Below are 17,332 nucleotides of genomic sequence, written 5' to 3'. Positions count from 1 at the left end.
CTTAAAAATTTTATTATTTTCTAGTTACATCTCGTCCTAAAATTCAGTCACAGCTCCTGCCACTGATTGTAAGATTGGGGGATCCTATTAGTCTCAATTGTACAGCAACTGGTAGGCCACCACCTTTAGTACAGTGGACTAAAGATGGTGTCCCAGTTGAGAGTGAGAATATCTCCATTGGTCTCTATACCATCAGTGAAAGCATTATCATCATGAGGAGTAGTGTCAGTGATGGTGGTACTTATGTTTGTACTGCTAATAATACTGTTGGTACTGATTCTTATAGTGTACAAGTGGACATAACAAGTATGCTGCTTTAATGGAAAAAATATTTTTATGTTATTCCTTTCATCTTATATAGCTCTTCCATCATTCACTACTACACCAGGACCAGTATCAAACTTGACTGGAGATAACATTAATATAAGTTGTATTGCTATTGGTCTGCCTACTCCATCAGTAAAATGGGTTAGACTAAACAAGACCGATTCAACAAATACTACCATATCTAATAATGGTGTTCTCATTATTAACAATTCTTCATTGTCTGATACTGGAGATTATGTTTGTGTTGCTACTAATATTGTTGGTATTAATACAGCACAGATACCTATTGAAATAAAGGATCCTACTGGTATGTGCATTGTCATTATTAAAATGTCACAATCTTTCCTTCTCTTTTTTTCTCCTATAGAGGTTCCTGTGTTGACAAAACTCCCAGACTGTATACCATGCTGCAATCGTGAGTTCTCAGTTTCTATCGGCACTCTACCTGATACAACGTTTGATTGTCAAGCGAGTGGATTGCCTCCTCCTCGATATGACTGGTTCGTCAATGGCACTAATGTATCAGAAATTAATTCACATCAGTATAAAGTCCTTCCCAATGGAACGCTTGTAATAACCAGAGTCAATTCATCTTTTGATGGAACCTATCGCTGCCTTGCTAGTAATATTGTTGGTACTTCTGCTGTTCATTTTGGTGCATCATTTACAATCACAATAGGTAAGCTTTTACAGGCACTCTCTTCCTCTATTCTCTCCATTTCCTTTCTTTTTCCCTATCCTAATCTTTTTGTCACCAGCCGGTACTTCGGAAGACATGGTTGTTCTTACTCGGTCAAATATTGTTCTTTCCTGTGGGGCTCATAATGATTCATACTGGAAGTATAATGGTATTATAGAAAGTAGAAAGTTCATTGCACAATAATTATATCTTTAAAATTCAATTTTCTTTATTCTCAAGGCTCTGTTGTTATTGCTGGTGAAGTACAAAGAGATGACGGGTCACTAGAGATACATGGGGTCAACTTACTACATGCAGGAGCGTATATCTGTGTCTATAATAAAACCGGCAGACTACTCACACACACAATCTTCCTTCATGTACAGGAAAGGAAAGGTTAGAGTACATGCCACACAGTGAATCAGATACTTTAATTGAATAATTGCTACATTTGCATGTAGTGAAGCAGAAATGAATTCATACCTTTTTTTATTACAGAGCCGCCATATTTTATCAGTTTATTAAATGACACTCAAGTGTTAGCAGGAAGGACTCTCTCGTTGACTTGTCATGTGACAGGACCGACTGGTTATGATGTAATGATTAATTGGTATCATAATGACATCAAGTTGAGGGGAACTGATGAGATTTTCATTACAGATGGCAATAAGACGCTGACACTGTTTGGTATTGGTTTTATGTGGTCTGGGAATTTCAGTTGCTCTGCAAAAAATCAGTATGGCATATCAACATCTGCTGCACTTGTACAAGTTCATGGTGAGGGGGCGTGCTAACTGAAAGTTGAGGAAATTGTTTTGATCTGCCAGGAGTGATGCATACACACAGACATACTCTAGCCCTTGGGTCATGACCTTGTGTTTGTTTGTATTTGATAGCTAATATTTGCACGTGATGTTATTGCTATTTTATTATTGCAGCTAGGGCACCTGATGAGCACATGATTGTACTCCATAATTCGATTGTTGATTTAGACTGCAGTGAGTTTATCAATGAAGGAGGAGAAGGTGGCGGGGGTGGTATTATGGAGTGGAGGTACAATGGAGAGAAACTCCAATCAAGGGAAGGATACTCTACATCAACTCTCCTTAAGCTACACGATGTATCATTGAGCAATCAAGGAGATTACACCTGTCTTGTTGCAAGGGTTGTTAAAAAAATTTTCTTTGTTGAAGTGGTTGGTGAGTTATGTCGCTTTGACCTTGTTTCCTCTATTGAAATATCACTTCCTATTATATCTTTTTGATGCTTCATTCCATTTATCACTTCCTTTCCTCTCTATAATAGTTCCTCCTTTCATTGTTGAAGCTACTAATAAATCTGTCATCCTAAACACTTCACACAAGAATTTAGACTGTCCTTACTATGGCAGGCCATTCCCTTTGCTCCGATGGAGGCACAACTCCACACTGATTGATCTGAGCAGTAAATACTCTGTATTTCATAATGGCACTCTGGTTATCTACAACATCAATCCGCATACTGATGGAGGAACATACAGCTGCACTGCTGTTAATAGCTATGGTAGAGCCAGTCTCTCGTATGAAGTCAATATCTACTGATTGTGTTCACATTTTTTTCATGACAATTTTAGAATCTATAATAATAATTATATAAAACAAATTTAAAAGGACTGTGATAACAGATAAATGTTATATTTACACACAAGGACAGGGAATAGTACAATATAAATTAAGTGGTGTAGAGTCAGGGTCATTCAAGTGATAGATAAGTTTAAGTTTTCTTGTCAGTTGGTTATGGAACATCCAATAGATCAAGCTACGTAAAAGGAATACAGTTTTTTGTTGATCAAAAGTGCATATTATAACATACCTGCTCTTTCAGTTTCACTATCTCTTTGCATTTCTCCAAATAGTCTTCTGATACTAGATTACTGGTTGATGATTTGGAATGCCTTGTTGTGTTCAGTTGCCTGATCCGTATCTAATAAAAAAAACATATAACAATAACTCTTTAAGTTTCACATTAATTTTTTATAAATGTACCTTTGGAGCATTAACAAAAATCAGGAATACAAATCCACTGATAAATATTGATACATGAACCATTAGAATTTTGCTGAAACTTGGTACCACTGAGCGAGATGTAATCTCACGCAATTGTATTATAAATATTGAAGCTCCTACCAATCCAAACATTATAGATACAACATTTGCCAGTTGTCCTTCAACACGAAAGAAAGACTGTAACTGTGAGTTGCTAATACCCAGAATTACAAGACCAATACAAAGTATTGTAAAATAGAGGAATGGGAAGATGTTCCACATTCCGAGTCTATTGAGGCACATGCAATCATTCATTTCCTATAAAATATGATTGATGGTGACATATCGACAAAATGTATTGTGTGTGTGAGGTTATAATTTCAATATACACTGTAGCTGCTGGAAGTTCAACTCACCAGGCAATTTTCTACTTCTTTTGGAGGATAGATCGAGTAAATGATTGTGATGGTGATCATAAATGGAACGACTATAGCAGAGATACCAAGAGAAAGATCTTTAGTTGACAAATTTTTCTATTATATTCAAACATCAGGGAGCTGATATATGTGACACTGCTTACTCTGTTTTTGATATGAGGATTATAAAATATCCTGTATATCCTCCAGTTTTTAACTAATACCGTAGCCAGAATGGTAACGTATGATAGCTGCATCACAACAAACCCTATCTATTATAAAAGAAAATTTCTGTTCACGTCTCATTTCTCACTAATGTCTTCTTTCTATTTCTCTCTCTCTCTCATTACTCACTGCACACAGTGGTGATACAACTTCAATGTGTTTTAGTTGAACTAGTCCAATGTAATTTGATACAAGGTAGAATATCCCAGATACAGAGAGACCAGTGCAACAGACATTCAGAATGGCAGTAAAGAAAGGAGTTCTTGCTTTCAAGTACCTAACAGAAAGTTTCAAAAAGGCAAAATAAACAAAATGACAATGTGTAAAATAACAAAGTTTTGGGGCATAATTAATGAAACTTGGTAGCTGACTTGTTTGTTTTACAGATGCAGGTTATAATTGAAAATGAAATCCCACCAACAAAAATAAAGAAATAAAGTACAAAGAAGATAACATAAAATAAGACGTGATCAGGCTCTGTGTTACTAGTACCATCAGTTGGCTGATAACCACCTACACAGATAAACAGAATATATAGATTGATAAACTGCAACGACAAAGAAAAACATGTTTGCTGGTTGGGAATTTTTTTTAGCAAACGTAACTGAAGAATGCTATCACATGCAAATGCTAACCTTTCCATGACAGGCCACAGCCTGTACCATTTGTACATACTTCAAAGTGACTACCTTCATGAATGGTATGCCTGTAGACTGCAACTATGCTTTCTCTGTTGCCTTGAAGTTATTTAAAATAATAATAATAATACATCATAAAATAACATACCAAACATTTGTGTAACCATGCCTCTACCGGTGGAGGTCATACTTAGCATCGGTTCACCTAACAACTAAATACAAGAAGACATTTATGCTAATGCGGCTAATAATAATGTTACAGTGAATCCAGTGTAGCGATGAGTAGCATCTATCAATTTCTCCATTAGTAGGTGGCCTAGAGTTGGATCTTTCATAGGATCCCTGATGATATCTGTAGCATTAAGGCCCTTTGATGTATTAGCATTGTGTAAGTGATTTATTGTGTCATTCCATGTAATGGCTAATAGTTTCACTGCATCATAGGCACTGAACATTTTCGAATGAAGAAGAGAAGGTGGATATCCATTCTTAAAGTCAAACGGGGGAAGGTTGAGTCTTTCACGCACTCTTAAAGTTAAATTCTGTACATCCTACACATAGAATTGGATTAGTAAATGAACTGTATAAAAATTAACTACTGGTTGTACTTTTGTTAGGCTAATGTCAAAGGGTAGTGTGTCAACAAATAGTGTTGAATTGATTGCCTCTAGAATTACTTCGTCGGTACAATTCGATGTCTGATTGTCGAGTAATTTCCACCAGTTTGAACGGGACATTCCGGGCAGTATCCAAACATGACTAGGGGATGTTAAGCCTGACTGGTAAGCCTATAATAAAATGTAGATATGTTTGGATCGTTGTACTATTAATTATATTATGCATGTTTTGTGTGTAGATTGTCTGATAGTTATACTAACTTCACAAAAAATAGCTCTAGCCTTATCTTCTGATACAATAGGTAGAAATACCCTTACATCATTACTCTAAAAGACCAGTATAGTAGAGTAATTATAGTATAGTATTGTTTTTTTACCTTCGCTATTTTTAATAAACTAACTGCTGTGCTACCAAACGATCCCAACATTATACTCATTTTGTTAGTGCTGTTGTACAATACATCAGCCAGTTCTTCCGCAACCTAAAACAAATTTACATAAATAATATAAGATTACACTAGCTGATTATTGTTATTGAAACCGCACTGGTATACATAAACATAATTATACAAATGAAAACCAACTTCTCTAATTAATAACAGGTTGTATAGTTTGTTGTGTTTATCTTACAAAAGATAAATATATCTGATTTGTTGTATTTAGGCTAATCTAGGCATTTTCCCCATATTTAGGATAAAATCAACAATAAATTCCTTATGATTAGTTATATTGTCCCTTTATGCCATTTATTCCCATATTATGTTATGAGTTACTTTTGTGTCTCTTGCAGAGTCTGAAGAGAAAACAGCTACTTTCCTCCAACCAAAGTGACGAAGTACCTCACTCCTCAATCTATTGAGGAATGCATCAGTAGGAGTGATAGAGTATAGTAATGGGTATCGAGCTTTATCTTTAAGTCTAGAGTCAGTTACTGAGTATGTTACCTGTATGATGTATGCAGCATATTGTAACATGATAATCTCATGGATTATATATGCATAGGGGGTTTCTTACCTGTATAATGTTAAAAAGTCTTCCAAATATGTAGCTCAGATCAAGAGCAACTTGGTTGCTGTATGGGCCCAGTATCCCGTGTGTTGGTTGAGCTAAAAACCTGTTATTTAGAAACCCGTACTCCTTCACTGCATCCACAGCCTATTTTATATATAAAGTATTATCAAAATTTGTTCTCACAAGAAGAAACCACAGGCATTTAGCAACCCACCTCCGAAGCGTTGTTAGTTATCTTGTGTGTAAGATTTAGCCTAAAGCAGTTGTATTCTCCCGCCGGTGATGCGTTGATATCTTCTATGGCCAGTTCCACAGAGCCAAGTATCATTAGATCGCAATGGGAGAGCTGAGAAGCCGGAGCGTCACGGAGACAGGGAAAGAAACCGACTAGACTGAGGGTAGTCTGGCTGTCAGGGTTACACGAGAGTGACGAAGCCTTTACGACAAATACTATCAGTGCAAAGAGAGAGATGGGGAGACACCACCATCTTTCCATTATCCATAGTGTCAGTAAAAGTCGAGGTAAAAGTCTAAAAAGCATACAGTCCACCTACACATAATCAGTGGGGCATACCAACGCCCCCTTATTTATAACCAGTACACGTGCAAACACGTGGCCATTCAGGCTTAAGTCTTTATAAAATCACACACACATAATACACAAAATGGTGCTACAAAGTACAAATCATAAAGCAAACTTCAATCAACAGTAACTATTTCTGTAGAAGTTGAATCCGTAGAGTGCATTTGTTCTATAGCAATACTTTCGTCTATCTATATTGCATGTAATAATGTTTTTTGAGATGAGAATCAGCTACTAACTTTTTGTAAGCGATGTTTCAAAATAAAAAGCTGGTCATGTAGATCATTGAACTTCTTTCTAATGGTGGTTTTCCTACTCCTCAGCCTTGGACGAAATTTCCTGTTTCTTAGCATTTCAATAGCCTATTTGTGACAATAAGCAATACCATGAGTGTTACTATGGCTTACTTTTGATAAGTACAAGACAGTTAGGATGAATGAGTTGTAAATCCACAGTGATCCAACTGTATAAGGCATATGATTTTCTATCCTTGAAGATGTAGTGTATCCAGAAGAAATACCAATTGCAATGAGATAATAAGAAGTAAACAATACCAGGGAAATTATCCCTGTCAGAATGGCCAGCTCTCCCTCTTTTTTATAATGCGAGGATAAGCGGGAGTTATATGAGCCCAGCATAGTGATTGATATGAAGAGAAAGAATATGAAGACAGAAATCAATATATCCCACTTAAATGCCAATCTCTCAATGCAGTGATCTTCTATTAGCATTGTATCTATTGCTTCAGGCTTCATAAGAAACAGTGCTTGTAAGAACTTTTATACTATACTTACTACTTACAATATTAGGGCATTGAAAATTATCAAAAGTGGATTCATATTTTGAGAAAACTCCAGCAGATACTATTATTATGAGCATCAACAATACAGGAGAGCAAAGAATAAGAATCCCTAGGAACATCGTTTTGTTTGACAAGTTATTCTAAATAATAACATAACTAGAATTGAATTAAAAGCAGCATAAATACCCTTTCTTTCTGAGTAGGGTTATGAAATATTCTGAATATTCTCCAGTTTTTCATAAATATTGTAGAATTGACTATTACTAGTGACAACCAGAATGATGAGATAGTAACCTAATGGTAAGGCTAACTCGTGAATTTCTGAAAATACACTTACATTGCAAACTGGAGTCAATTCTCCTTTTCCAGTTATACCAACATAATAAGAAGCCAGAAACAGCAATCCAGTTACATAACCCATTGTACAACCAAATGTAATTAGAGCATTGAGAACAGGGGATGAGCTTTTAAAATATCTATAAAATAGAATAGTCATATTTACACCTATATATTGGGATAGCTAAACTAACTTGTTCTCTCTAAATCTATAGTTAACAAATTGCATTAATATGCTGAAAAATATTCCAGAAAATAGTAATAATGATAATAGAACAAAGTTTATAGTATTTGCATTTTCTCTGCAAGTGCACGATCCATTTGGGCAATGCCCATCTGTTGGTTTGTAGCCACCTATGTATGCATGAAAGAATGAATGAAGTGTAGGTAAGCTAAACATCATGCTGACAAGCAACACAATAGTATATGGCTTTTGGAGCAAGTTTAAAAAATTCATAAAAAATTAAGCTTTGATTGGAATCAGCTCAAATTTTACAAACAACATAAAAGCATGTACATATGAATAAAACAAATTATTCAATGGACAATTTTTCCTAGTCAGTTTTAGCAAAATAATAGCAGGGACTTTGGCCCAATTTTGAACAACTTAAAAAATTTATAAAAAAATCCAAATTTGATCAAAACCAGCTTAAATTTTCCACATAACATAAGTACATGTATATGCATCAGAAAACATCATAAAAGTAAAAAATTCTCTCCTCGTCATTTTTGCCAAAATTTGGCCTGAGACCATGTACTATTTTGTTTGGGGGTGAATCCTACTTAGTAACGCTACCGCGTTACTAATAGTACAGGGATTTTGGCCTGATTTTGGAGTAAACTTTAAAACTCGTAAAAAATCCAATTTTGAGCAGAACCAGCTTAAACTTTCTACACAACATAAGTACATGTATATGCATTACAAAAAATTATAAAAATGGTAAATTCTCTCCTAGTCATTTTTGCCCAAAATTTGGCCTGAGACCATGTACTATAGTACAGGGACTTTGGCCTGATTTTGGAGTAAACTTAAAAACTCGTAAAAAATCCAATTTTGATTGGAACCAGCTTAAACTTTCTACACAACATAAGTATATGTATATGCATCAGAAAAAATTATAAAATGATGAATTCTCTTCTAATCATTTTTGCCCAAAATTTGGCCCGAGACCATGTACTACAGTACAGTGTAGGAGGGAACTGAGCCCTTAAATAAACATTTTTAGAAAATAGATACAACACAAGGAAACATAATAGGTTAACAAATGAGATAATAATAACTTTGGCCTGATTTTGGAGTAAACTTAAAAACTCGTAAAAAATCCAATTTTGATCGGAACTAGCTCAAACTTTTTACACAGCATGAGTACATGTACATGCATCAGAGAAAATGGAGAATTCTCTCCTAGTAATTTTGCCAAAATTTTGCTCAAGACCATGTACTCTTAGAGTACAAAGGAATGGCTTGATGAGCAACATTAAAAATTCATAAAAAATACACTGACAAGATGTATCTTTCCAAGTGGCATTACAGCAATATTCATGCTTACTGACAGCTAAATTTTTTGTTCAAATGTGATCCCTTAAGCCCAACACACACTAGAAAACATGTTACTAGCAACATTTGTGGTTACTTTGATTTTGTCATCAAATTCTTCAAAGTAACCACCTAAGTTGCTACCGATGGGCTTTAAGTAAATAAAATCTATCAACACAACAGGTGTTAGTTTTTAGCTCTGGTTATAGATGCATGCACTATTAAAACCAATGAATCGTGGTCTTTATCTCTCTATTATGCTGTATGATATGGATGATGTGAGCCAGATCCATCACACACTTCCAATCATGTTATGTAACCACTATACTATCCATTGTTTAGCTTCGGCATGCGATCATCATAGTTAGCATAGACTTTATTACTATGTATGCTAGCTTTGCTCATGCTCACCATATACAATTACTTAACAACATATACTGGTCATTGAAACAAAAAACAGCTACCGATATTTCATTATTAGGGAAATAGCAAAAGAATGCAATCATGATTTGGTTCAATTAAAGTTCTGCTCCAAACAGCCCATCGGCCGAATCTTCCAGATTGCACCAAAACTTGACGTCAGCCTCAATGTACTCCTTGCGCTCAATTTTTCCATTTTTATTCTTATCAAGAGTTTCAAAGCCACTACGAGCCGATTCTTCAGTGACAAATCCTCCAGCGACCATCACAGCTTTATATTCCTCCCAACTGAGGGTACCGTCATGGTTGCAATCGACCAAGTCAAACACAGCATTGTCATATTTTTCAATAAGTGTCTCTTTTCCCTGGGAGCGGGCTTCCATCTGGTTGGCTACAAAGGCTGCAATTACTTCAACAAACTGATCCTTGGAAACTTGCTGACCATTTTTGACCCCCAGGGCTGCAAAGAATTCCAGTTTGACTTTGTTCACCCTTGCCAGCTCTTCCGGACGGTCTGGGACTGTCTTGGCTAGCTTGTCGGCTGTCACGAACCAATCCTCCTCAGAAAGGAAGCCATTCTTGTTTTTGTCCATAAGTACGAACATTCCATTGATACGTTCGACCCATTTCTTATTCTTCAAGTAGTCTTCTGCTTTAGCGGACATGATAAAGGAGTGTGTAATAGACAAGCAAGTCAGCAACAAAGAAATGAAAGAAAGAAAGGCGAGAAGAAAAGAATGCAGCTCAAAGAATCTCCCGTTTGGTCAGTCTATTTTTAGAACTTACTATAAATAGAGTTTTCTAATTAAGGTATAATCTTTTTATAATGAGATGCAGAACGGAACACGAATCTTTGTATTCTTTCCGTTTGGAAATATTCCAATAATTCCACAAAAGAAGTAGCAAAGTCTGTGGACTATCAATATCTATGCTAGTATTTATTATCTCTGCAAATGCTAAGTGCATGACCAATTTCGGCAATGCCCGTCTGTCGGTTCGTAGCCACATGTATACGTGAAAGAATGACAAGCACCAAAGCTTGTTTTGATTGGAATCAGCTCAAATTTTACAAGCAATAAGAACATGTATATAGTAGATAGATAGGAGTAGATAATTATCATCTACTCTTGGTATAATGTATGCATCAGAAAAAATTATAAAATGAAGAATTCTTTTTGAATCATTTTTGGTGAAATACCGCCTGTACAGGCTTTGGCGGCTGCAGAAGTCCGACTCAGCCTAGGCATTTCTAATTAAAGGGGTGTGGTAAAAGGGTTAAATAGCATTGTTTCTACTTCCGGTCTAATTTTTAACCTAGGCAATGACCCCCAATGCCTAGGCCTGCAGCCGCCTATGTGTACAGGAGGGACTTTAGCCCAATTTTTGAACAACTTCATGTTGCTAGCAAATTTTGTGGCTACTTTGATCTTGTCATCAACAGATTCTTATAGATACAAGATTAAAGTAACCACCTAAGTTGCTAAATGGGCTTTAAGTAAACAAAATCTATCAACACAACAGTATAAGTGTTAATTTTAGCTGGATGGTAGTTGCATGCACTATTAAAGCAATAAATCATGATGGTCTTAATCTCTATTATGTTGTATCATACAGATACACTGCTGGATATGAGCCAGATCCATGTTTTGTAACGACTGTAAATCAATAATAATACTATCCATTGTTTAGCTTTGGCATGTCATCACTAGCTTTATTCATACCCTAATTACTTGGCAACATATAGTGGTCACTAAAGCAAAAACAACTACCAATATTTCATTATTAGGGAAATAGCAAAAGAATGCAATCATGATTTAGTTCAATTAAAGTTCTGCTCCAAACAGCCCATCAGCCGAATCTTCCAGATTGCACCAAAACTTGACGTCAGCCTCAATGTACTCCTTGCGCTCAATTTTTCCATTTTTATTCTTATCAAGAGTTTCAAAGCCACTACGAGCCGATTCTTCAGTGACAAATCCTCCAGCGACCATCACAGCTTTATATTCCTCCCAACTGAGGGTACCGTCATGGTTGTAATCGACCAAGTCAAACACAGCATTGTCATATTTTTCAATGAGTGTCTCTTTTCCCTGGGAGCGGGCTTCCATCTGCTTGGCTACAAAGGCTGCAATTACTTCCACAAACTGATCCTTGGCAACTTGCTGACCATTTTTGACCCCCAGGGCTGCAAAGAATTCCAGTTTGGTTTTGTTCACCCTTGCCAGCTCTTCTGGACGGTCTGGGACTGTCTTGGCTAGCTTGTCAGCTGTCACGAACCAATCCTCCTCGGAAAGGAAGCCATTCTTGTTTTTGTCCATAAGTACGAACATTCCATTGATACGTTCGACCCATTTCTTATTCTTCAAATAGTCTTCTGCTTTAGCAGGCATGATAAAGGACTGTGTGATAGATCAGCAACTCAGCAACAAAGTTAGAAATGAAATGCAGCCAAGGACAATCGCCAGTTATTTATGGTCAGTCTATTGTTAGAAGCTACTATAAATAGAGTTTATAGTAGCTTCTAATAATAGAATTCTAACAGAACGGAGTACAAATCTTTGTATTCTTTCCGTATAAATTTGGAAATTTTCCAGAAAATAGTAATAATAGTGGACTAGTATTTGCATGTTCTATGCAAGTGCATGACCTATTTGGGCAATGCCCATCTGTTGGTTCATAGCCACAGTATACGTGAAAGAATGAATGACAAGTGCCACAATAGTACATGGCTTTAGGGCAAGTTTAAAAATTCGTTATAAAATTCAGTTTTGATTGAAATCAGCTCAAATTCATAAGCAACATAAGATTATGTATGTATATATCAAAACATTATGAAATAAAGAATTCTTTCCTAGTCAGTAGTCATTCATTTTTGGCAAAATACTGGCTCTACAGGGACTTTAGCCCAATTTTTGAACAACTTCAAAAATTTGTAAAGAATCCAATATTAATTGAAGCCAGCTCAAACACTCTACGCAACATGAATACATGTAGCAAAAAAAATATAAAAATGAAAACTTCTTTCCTAGTCATTTCTGCTGAAAATAATTTGCTCAAGACCATGTACTATAGTACAGGGACTTTCGCTTGATTTATAAGAAACTTCTTAAAATTCATAAAAAATTCATTGACAAGATGCTGACAAGATGTACCTTTCCAAGTGGCATTACAGCAATAATCATGCTGACAGCCTTCCAATCTTGTTACGTGACTACTGTTAATTGATGAATAATATCCCAATATGCATTCTCCATTGCCTATAGACAAGTTTAATTTTTGTGATAACTATGTAGAATATGTACATACCAACAAACTGAGTGATAATGGCTCCTCCAAACTGATTTCTGCTATTATTGAAATTATAAGTGTCCTATAGTTAATATAATTTAACATCAAGCATCATTAGTTATTATCTCTCACAGCTAATCCAGTATATGGGCTGACAACATTCTTCAAATTATACTGCAAAGCCTCTACTAACTCTTGCTTGCTTTGACTTGAATTCTTCCATGACTGATTAAAAAGAATGCTTAGCTCATTGTCAGTAAAGTCTTGAAGAGTTGCATTCCATGCAAGTGCCATTGCTCTTGTTGCATCATAAGCATTCAACAATTTTGAGTGCAAGAGATAGTGGAAGTCAATATAGTTCAATGTTCCATTAAGAATAGTGGTTCTGTTGAGGATGGTAGAGATAATGATATCATCTTCCTGTTATTTAGAAAATAACTAATAATAATTATTGTATGAAATGTATGTTTCCCACTTCATTTTTAGGGATGATTGTTGGCGTTGAGTCATAGAATAACATTGATGAAATAGCTTCTTTTATCTGATTGTTGGTGCAGTTGTAGACAGTTTCATTGAGATTCTCTAGTTCCCACCAGAGTGGATTATATATACCAGGCAATATCCAAACATGCTGAGGAGTAGTTAAATTAGCACGATAAGCCTATAATGTAGCATAAAGAAAAAGGTTAGAAGCTATTTTAATTGCAGAATACATTATTAACTATTAACCTGGCACATAAAACTCCTGGCACTTTCTGATTTTATTATGGCAACAAATATTCTGATATCAATAGCCTATGAAAAAGTCTCAGTGTAAGCTAAAATCACTTTGTATATAGAGAATTTAATAGAATCACCTTTGCCGTTTTGATTATTTCTGTAGCTGAGCCTATATAGGCACCAAGAAAGTGAGACAAATCTCCATTGATAAGTGCCAATTCCCTAGCCACTGTCTGTGAAGCCTGAAATGACAAACAAATTAAAAGTTAAGTGAAACTGTCCCTATAAATTACCAAAACACTCTGCTCATCATGCGTGGACAAGATGGCCACTTCCTGCCATCCAAAGTGCTCCAGTAATGCAGTTAAGACTTTGCTCATAAAGGCATCAGTCGGGACTGTAGCATGAAAGTAAGGATATCTCATTGTGTCTTCTAGTAATGTATTAGTCACTGAATAAGATATCTATACAGTTGCATAGGATATCGTTATAAAAGAGGAGAGATAATATCTTACTTGCAATGTACTTAAGTACAGTCCAAAGACGTACGCAAACATTTTAGCAGAATCAGCATGGTAAGGGCCAATAGCACCATGGATAGGTTGATCATTGTATTGGTTGTATAGGAACTCGATTAGTTCTGTTGGGTGCTAGTATAATGAGATAGTAAACATACTAATTATATCAAGACAGTGGATTTTTGACAGCTTTAATGTAAACTGACAATTTTCACAGAATGACACACCTCATGAATAAATGATAGACCATAGAGGATAGACTGACCTGCTGTGGATCCTGTACTGTAATTGGGAATAGCTCTATTCTGAAACATCTCAGTAGATCATCATCTCGATTGACAAGAGTTATTGCATGTTCCACTGCAGCTAGAGGCAGCCTACAGCCACTGCTATGAGTTGCATCTTCATTGTCAAGACAGGGAAAGAAGCCAACTAAATGAAGAGGATATTTTGTATCTGAGCCACAGTTGAAGTAAGAATTTTGACTTTCAGTCAAAGGGCACAAAGGTAGAAGTAATAAGAGAAGAGCGTATAAGAGTGCAGCCATAGCTCGAGCCATAGGGATTATGATAGAAGGTGCAAACCGCACCTTATTTCCTCTTTAGGTACATTATAGTTTATACCAAATGCAACGTGTACTCACGTGTTTAGGGAGCTCATGGGACATCAGGCGCCGGCCCTTGAAGTGGGGGAAGTACCTAGGGATTCCCGGCATTTCTAACACAAGAAACGTGCAAACGTCATGCTAGCAGCAGTCACAGAATCCGCGTCTTTCACTCTTTCTGTCATCTCAGCAGTACTCAAATTTGTCTAGCTTATTGTGTCAGTCAAATCCTATCAGGTCAGGAGTCAGACCCTGAGTCCCTTGTATAAAAACCACATCAAGGTCTTAGTCCGTCTTTCCCTTTTCATTGAAACTGGGCAAATGTATTCAACTGTTTCGCGGTTCTCTCGTGAGTCTCGTCGTTTAAAGACAAGTTTTTTGACTGAGAATAATAAAGAGCAGCTTGAAAAATATGTCTGTCCAAAATGTGACTGTATTCTTCATGATGCTGTTCAGACAAGCTGTGGCCATTGGCTTTGTAATGGATGTGCTGAAGAGTTTTTTGACAAGAAGTAAATTTGAAATTTATATAATAATTGATTTCAAATTATTTTTTAAGGAATGAAGGGACAATTTTTTGCCCAAGGCCTGATTGTGACGAAGAACTGACCAATGAAGATGGAAGACTGGTATGCCTTTAAATATAGATTTGACAGCAATTTTATTTCCTCCTCTTTAGTTCTTTCCTGACCGGTTCGTTCGTAAAGAGATCAATCGCTTCTCAATTTTGTGCCCAAATCGTAAATTTGGATGCGACTGGAATGATGTAATTAGCGAAGTATTTGTTCACCTTGAAAGCTGTGTCTACGAGAAGCAAGAATGCCCACACTGCAGTAAACCATTCAATCCGAGTGAGGTAAGCTCCTTTTATACTCAGGTAGTTACTATATAATTGTAGTTTACTAACTAGCATTAGTTAATTAAAATTAATTCAATGTCAACGTGAATAAAAAACATTATTTATTGCCTTATTTGTTTATTGTCATGTCTCATAATGGCTTTCTCTCATTGTTATTATTATAGTACCAGTCACATGTTGATCAATGCCCTAAGATGACTGTCACATGTCCTTTGAAAGACCATGGGTGCAAGGAAACCAAGGAAGTGAGTAGAAAATGATACTTAAAATGAAAAAAAAGATTATGTTATTTTTGTAGATGACTAGAGAGGAATGCATTGAGCATTTGTCATCAAAAAATGGTTTTTTTGATCATCTTTTAATGATAGCTATTACAATCTCTTCTCTACTAACCAGTAATCTTGTTCAAAGTGATGGTAGTGGCTCTGATTCTAAGTTTCGTTCTACTTTGCCAACAATACCAAAGAGATGTGTCTGCAGTGATGGGCCAGGTCCTAGAGGAAACGACTTGGGTTTTTTGGAAGATGGTGTAGTAGCTGAAGCAATAGTAAGAGGAGGATATGGAGAGATAGGAGGAGGAAGAGTTGACGACAAACTGATGAGTTTAGTAATGACAAAGATAACAGGAATACAAGCAGAACTAACAAAGAAGGACAGCCAAATACACACTCTACAGGATAAAGTAGCCCAACTGGAGACAACTCTATCTGCTAAGATGTCTGAGAATGAAGATAGAGACTTCCGACTTTCTTTGATGGAGAACAGTAATTTTGATGGTTCTATGGTCTGGAAGATACCTCAGTTCTCTCAGCGTATGGATGATGCCAGGACTGGAAAATACACTTCAATATTTTCTCTTCCATTCTACTCCAGTCGCTATGGTTACAAGATGTGTCTCCGCCTCTACATCCTGGGGGATGGTATTGGAAAGGGCACTCATATGTCTCTGTTCTTTGTTGTCATGAAAGGAGAGTTTGATAACATACTCCAATGGCCATTCACACACAAGGTTACCTTCAAGCTAATCAACCAGTGTGGTGCTCGTGATATTATGGATATATTCCAGCCTGATCCACTCAGCTCTTCCTTCCAGAAACCAAAATCAGACATGAATGTTGCTAGTGGATGTCCTCGTTTTGTGTCCATGAATGAGCTAATGCAAGGTGGATTCATTGTTGACGATACGATATTCATAAAGGTCAAAGTGGATACAGCAACCATGCGTCATCCATAGCATTAGGAGGAGAGAGTCTTAGCAGTTGCCTTGATTGCACTGAACTACATTATACATGACATTTTTTCACTTAATCATGATCATTTATCACTCAATCATGATCATTTATCACTCAATCATGATCATTTATCACTTAATCATGATCATTTATCACTTACATGTTGTATTATAATGAAATAAAATTCAGTTACTCTTTGATCAACAGTGGATGTGTAGATCTTGTGGTGCATCATTGCAGTGTATAGTGCATTAATTTGTACTGTGCATAGTTGGGTTACTTGACCTGCTCGTAGGTCTAAGCTTGAAGCTTTGGTACATTATATAGGATTATGAGTGATTGTAATTTTGTTATCATGATAGTGAACTTGCTACTATTATGTTATTATTTGTAGTGATGGCTGCTATCTGCAGCTACTTTGCTCTCTCCTCTGAAGCGAACATTGTCTTTGTAATGTTATTTTTGCTATTTTTCTAAATTTTACATTAAATTTTTC

The 17,332-nt window shown here is 36.2% G+C and overlaps 5 protein-coding genes and 1 long non-coding RNA gene across 7 annotated transcripts; 3 read left to right on the top strand and 3 right to left on the bottom strand.

The window, feature by feature from the left end:
- Nucleotides 1–8: 8 nt before the first annotated feature.
- On the top strand, nucleotides 9–2,674 carry LOC109581232 (hemicentin-1-like; the record flags this gene model as incomplete). Its single annotated transcript, XM_019995175.1, has 8 exons — nucleotides 9–306; nucleotides 362–634; nucleotides 695–1,006; nucleotides 1,086–1,175; nucleotides 1,247–1,402; nucleotides 1,505–1,783; nucleotides 1,945–2,205; nucleotides 2,312–2,674. Coding segments are annotated over 8 exons (1,944 nt in total), but the record flags the coding sequence as incomplete, so codon positions are not given.
- A 38-nt stretch (nucleotides 2,675–2,712) lies between these two features.
- LOC105312353 (gamma-aminobutyric acid type B receptor subunit 2-like) lies at nucleotides 2,713–6,453 on the bottom strand. Of its 2 annotated transcripts, XM_019995153.1 has the most exons (16): nucleotides 6,152–6,453; nucleotides 5,941–6,081; nucleotides 5,700–5,870; nucleotides 5,304–5,408; nucleotides 5,188–5,253; nucleotides 4,918–5,097; nucleotides 4,570–4,860; nucleotides 4,458–4,521; nucleotides 4,307–4,408; nucleotides 4,043–4,184; nucleotides 3,801–3,948; nucleotides 3,611–3,718; nucleotides 3,447–3,563; nucleotides 3,031–3,348; nucleotides 2,858–2,968; nucleotides 2,713–2,803 (listed from the first exon to the last, which is right to left on the bottom strand). In XM_019995153.1, the coding sequence occupies exons 1-16, from the start codon at nucleotides 6,431–6,433 to the stop codon at nucleotides 2,780–2,782; spliced, it is 2,370 nt and encodes a 789-aa protein (XP_019850712.1). In that variant the 5' UTR covers nucleotides 6,434–6,453; the 3' UTR covers nucleotides 2,713–2,779. The 2 variants fall into 2 exon arrangements, with proteins under 2 accessions (XP_019850712.1, XP_019850713.1); XM_019995154.1 differs by lacking the exons at nucleotides 2,713–2,803; nucleotides 2,858–2,968 and having other exon boundaries at nucleotides 3,093–3,209.
- Nucleotides 6,454–6,524: 71 nt separating this feature from the next.
- LOC109581223 (gamma-aminobutyric acid type B receptor subunit 2-like) lies at nucleotides 6,525–14,709 on the bottom strand. Its single transcript, XM_019995152.1, has 16 exons — nucleotides 14,407–14,709; nucleotides 14,139–14,273; nucleotides 13,917–14,087; nucleotides 13,761–13,865; nucleotides 13,633–13,698; nucleotides 13,379–13,564; nucleotides 13,036–13,323; nucleotides 12,922–12,985; nucleotides 12,768–12,872; nucleotides 7,853–8,012; nucleotides 7,660–7,798; nucleotides 7,509–7,616; nucleotides 7,322–7,462; nucleotides 6,928–7,269; nucleotides 6,760–6,882; nucleotides 6,525–6,711 (listed from the first exon to the last, which is right to left on the bottom strand). The coding sequence occupies exons 1-16, from the start codon at nucleotides 14,698–14,700 to the stop codon at nucleotides 6,637–6,639; spliced, it is 2,502 nt and encodes an 833-aa protein (XP_019850711.1). The 5' UTR covers nucleotides 14,701–14,709; the 3' UTR covers nucleotides 6,525–6,636.
- LOC105312351 (clytin-like) lies at nucleotides 11,342–12,092 on the bottom strand. The gene has a single exon (XM_011404935.2). It carries the CDS (start codon nucleotides 12,003–12,005, stop codon nucleotides 11,439–11,441), a length of 567 nt encoding a protein of 188 aa, XP_011403237.1. The 5' UTR covers nucleotides 12,006–12,092; the 3' UTR covers nucleotides 11,342–11,438.
- On the top strand, nucleotides 13,635–14,411 carry LOC109581226 (uncharacterized). The gene is made up of 4 exons (XR_002184557.1): nucleotides 13,635–13,716; nucleotides 13,787–14,033; nucleotides 14,084–14,198; nucleotides 14,250–14,411. It is a non-coding gene; the product is annotated as an uncharacterized LOC109581226 (long non-coding RNA).
- A 7-nt stretch (nucleotides 14,710–14,716) lies between the features above and the next one.
- On the top strand, nucleotides 14,717–17,045 carry LOC100642094 (TNF receptor-associated factor 2-like). Its single transcript, XM_003385703.3, has 6 exons — nucleotides 14,717–14,746; nucleotides 14,793–15,257; nucleotides 15,305–15,374; nucleotides 15,425–15,601; nucleotides 15,769–15,849; nucleotides 15,903–17,045. Exons 2-6 carry the CDS (start codon nucleotides 15,067–15,069, stop codon nucleotides 16,836–16,838), a joined length of 1,455 nt encoding a protein of 484 aa, XP_003385751.1. The 5' UTR covers nucleotides 14,717–14,746; nucleotides 14,793–15,066; the 3' UTR covers nucleotides 16,839–17,045.
- Nucleotides 17,046–17,332: the final 287 nt, after the last annotated feature.

The sequence above is a fragment of the Amphimedon queenslandica genome, unplaced genomic scaffold, assembly GCF_000090795.2.
Source record: "Amphimedon queenslandica unplaced genomic scaffold, v1.1 AMPQUscaffold_13453, whole genome shotgun sequence".
NCBI classification, from domain to species: domain Eukaryota; kingdom Metazoa; phylum Porifera; class Demospongiae; order Haplosclerida; family Niphatidae; genus Amphimedon; species Amphimedon queenslandica.
This window is presented reverse-complemented; position numbering and strand designations above follow the sequence as displayed.

What these genes read in the sequence shown, in the direction of transcription:
- LOC105312351 (XM_011404935.2), bottom strand. Translation starts at nt 12,005, where the DNA reads ATGCCTGCTAAAGCAGAAGACTATTTGAAGAATAAGAAATGGGTCGAA.
- LOC100642094 (XM_003385703.3), top strand. Translation starts at nt 15,067, where the DNA reads ATGTATTCAACTGTTTCGCGGTTCTCTCGTGAGTCTCGTCGTTTAAAG. An exon ending in CCAATGAAGATGGAAGACTG is followed by an intron (nt 15,375 to 15,424) that starts GTATGCCTTTAA and finishes CCTCCTCTTTAG; the next exon opens with TTCTTTCCTGACCGGTTCGT. An exon ending in GGTGCAAGGAAACCAAGGAA is followed by an intron (nt 15,850 to 15,902) that starts GTGAGTAGAAAA and finishes TTATTTTTGTAG; the next exon opens with ATGACTAGAGAGGAATGCAT.
- LOC109581223 (XM_019995152.1), bottom strand. Translation starts at nt 14,700, where the DNA reads ATGGCTCGAGCTATGGCTGCACTCTTATACGCTCTTCTCTTATTACTT. An exon ending in AATTGACTCCAGTTTGCAAT is followed by an intron (nt 7,617 to 7,659) that starts GTAAGTGTATTT and finishes CCTTACCATTAG; the next exon opens with GTTACTATCTCATCATTCTG. An exon ending in ATTTTCAATGCCCTAATATT is followed by an intron (nt 7,270 to 7,321) that starts GTAAGTAGTAAG and finishes TTTCTTATGAAG; the next exon opens with CCTGAAGCAATAGATACAAT.
- LOC105312353 (XM_019995153.1), bottom strand. Translation starts at nt 6,433, where the DNA reads ATGGAAAGATGGTGGTGTCTCCCCATCTCTCTCTTTGCACTGATAGTA. An exon ending in ACTCTGCAAGAGACACAAAA is followed by an intron (nt 5,409 to 5,699) that starts GTAACTCATAAC and finishes AATTTGTTTTAG; the next exon opens with GTTGCGGAAGAACTGGCTGA. An exon ending in CTGTGGCCTGTCATGGAAAG is followed by an intron (nt 4,185 to 4,306) that starts GTTAGCATTTGC and finishes TTATCTGTGTAG; the next exon opens with GTGGTTATCAGCCAACTGAT.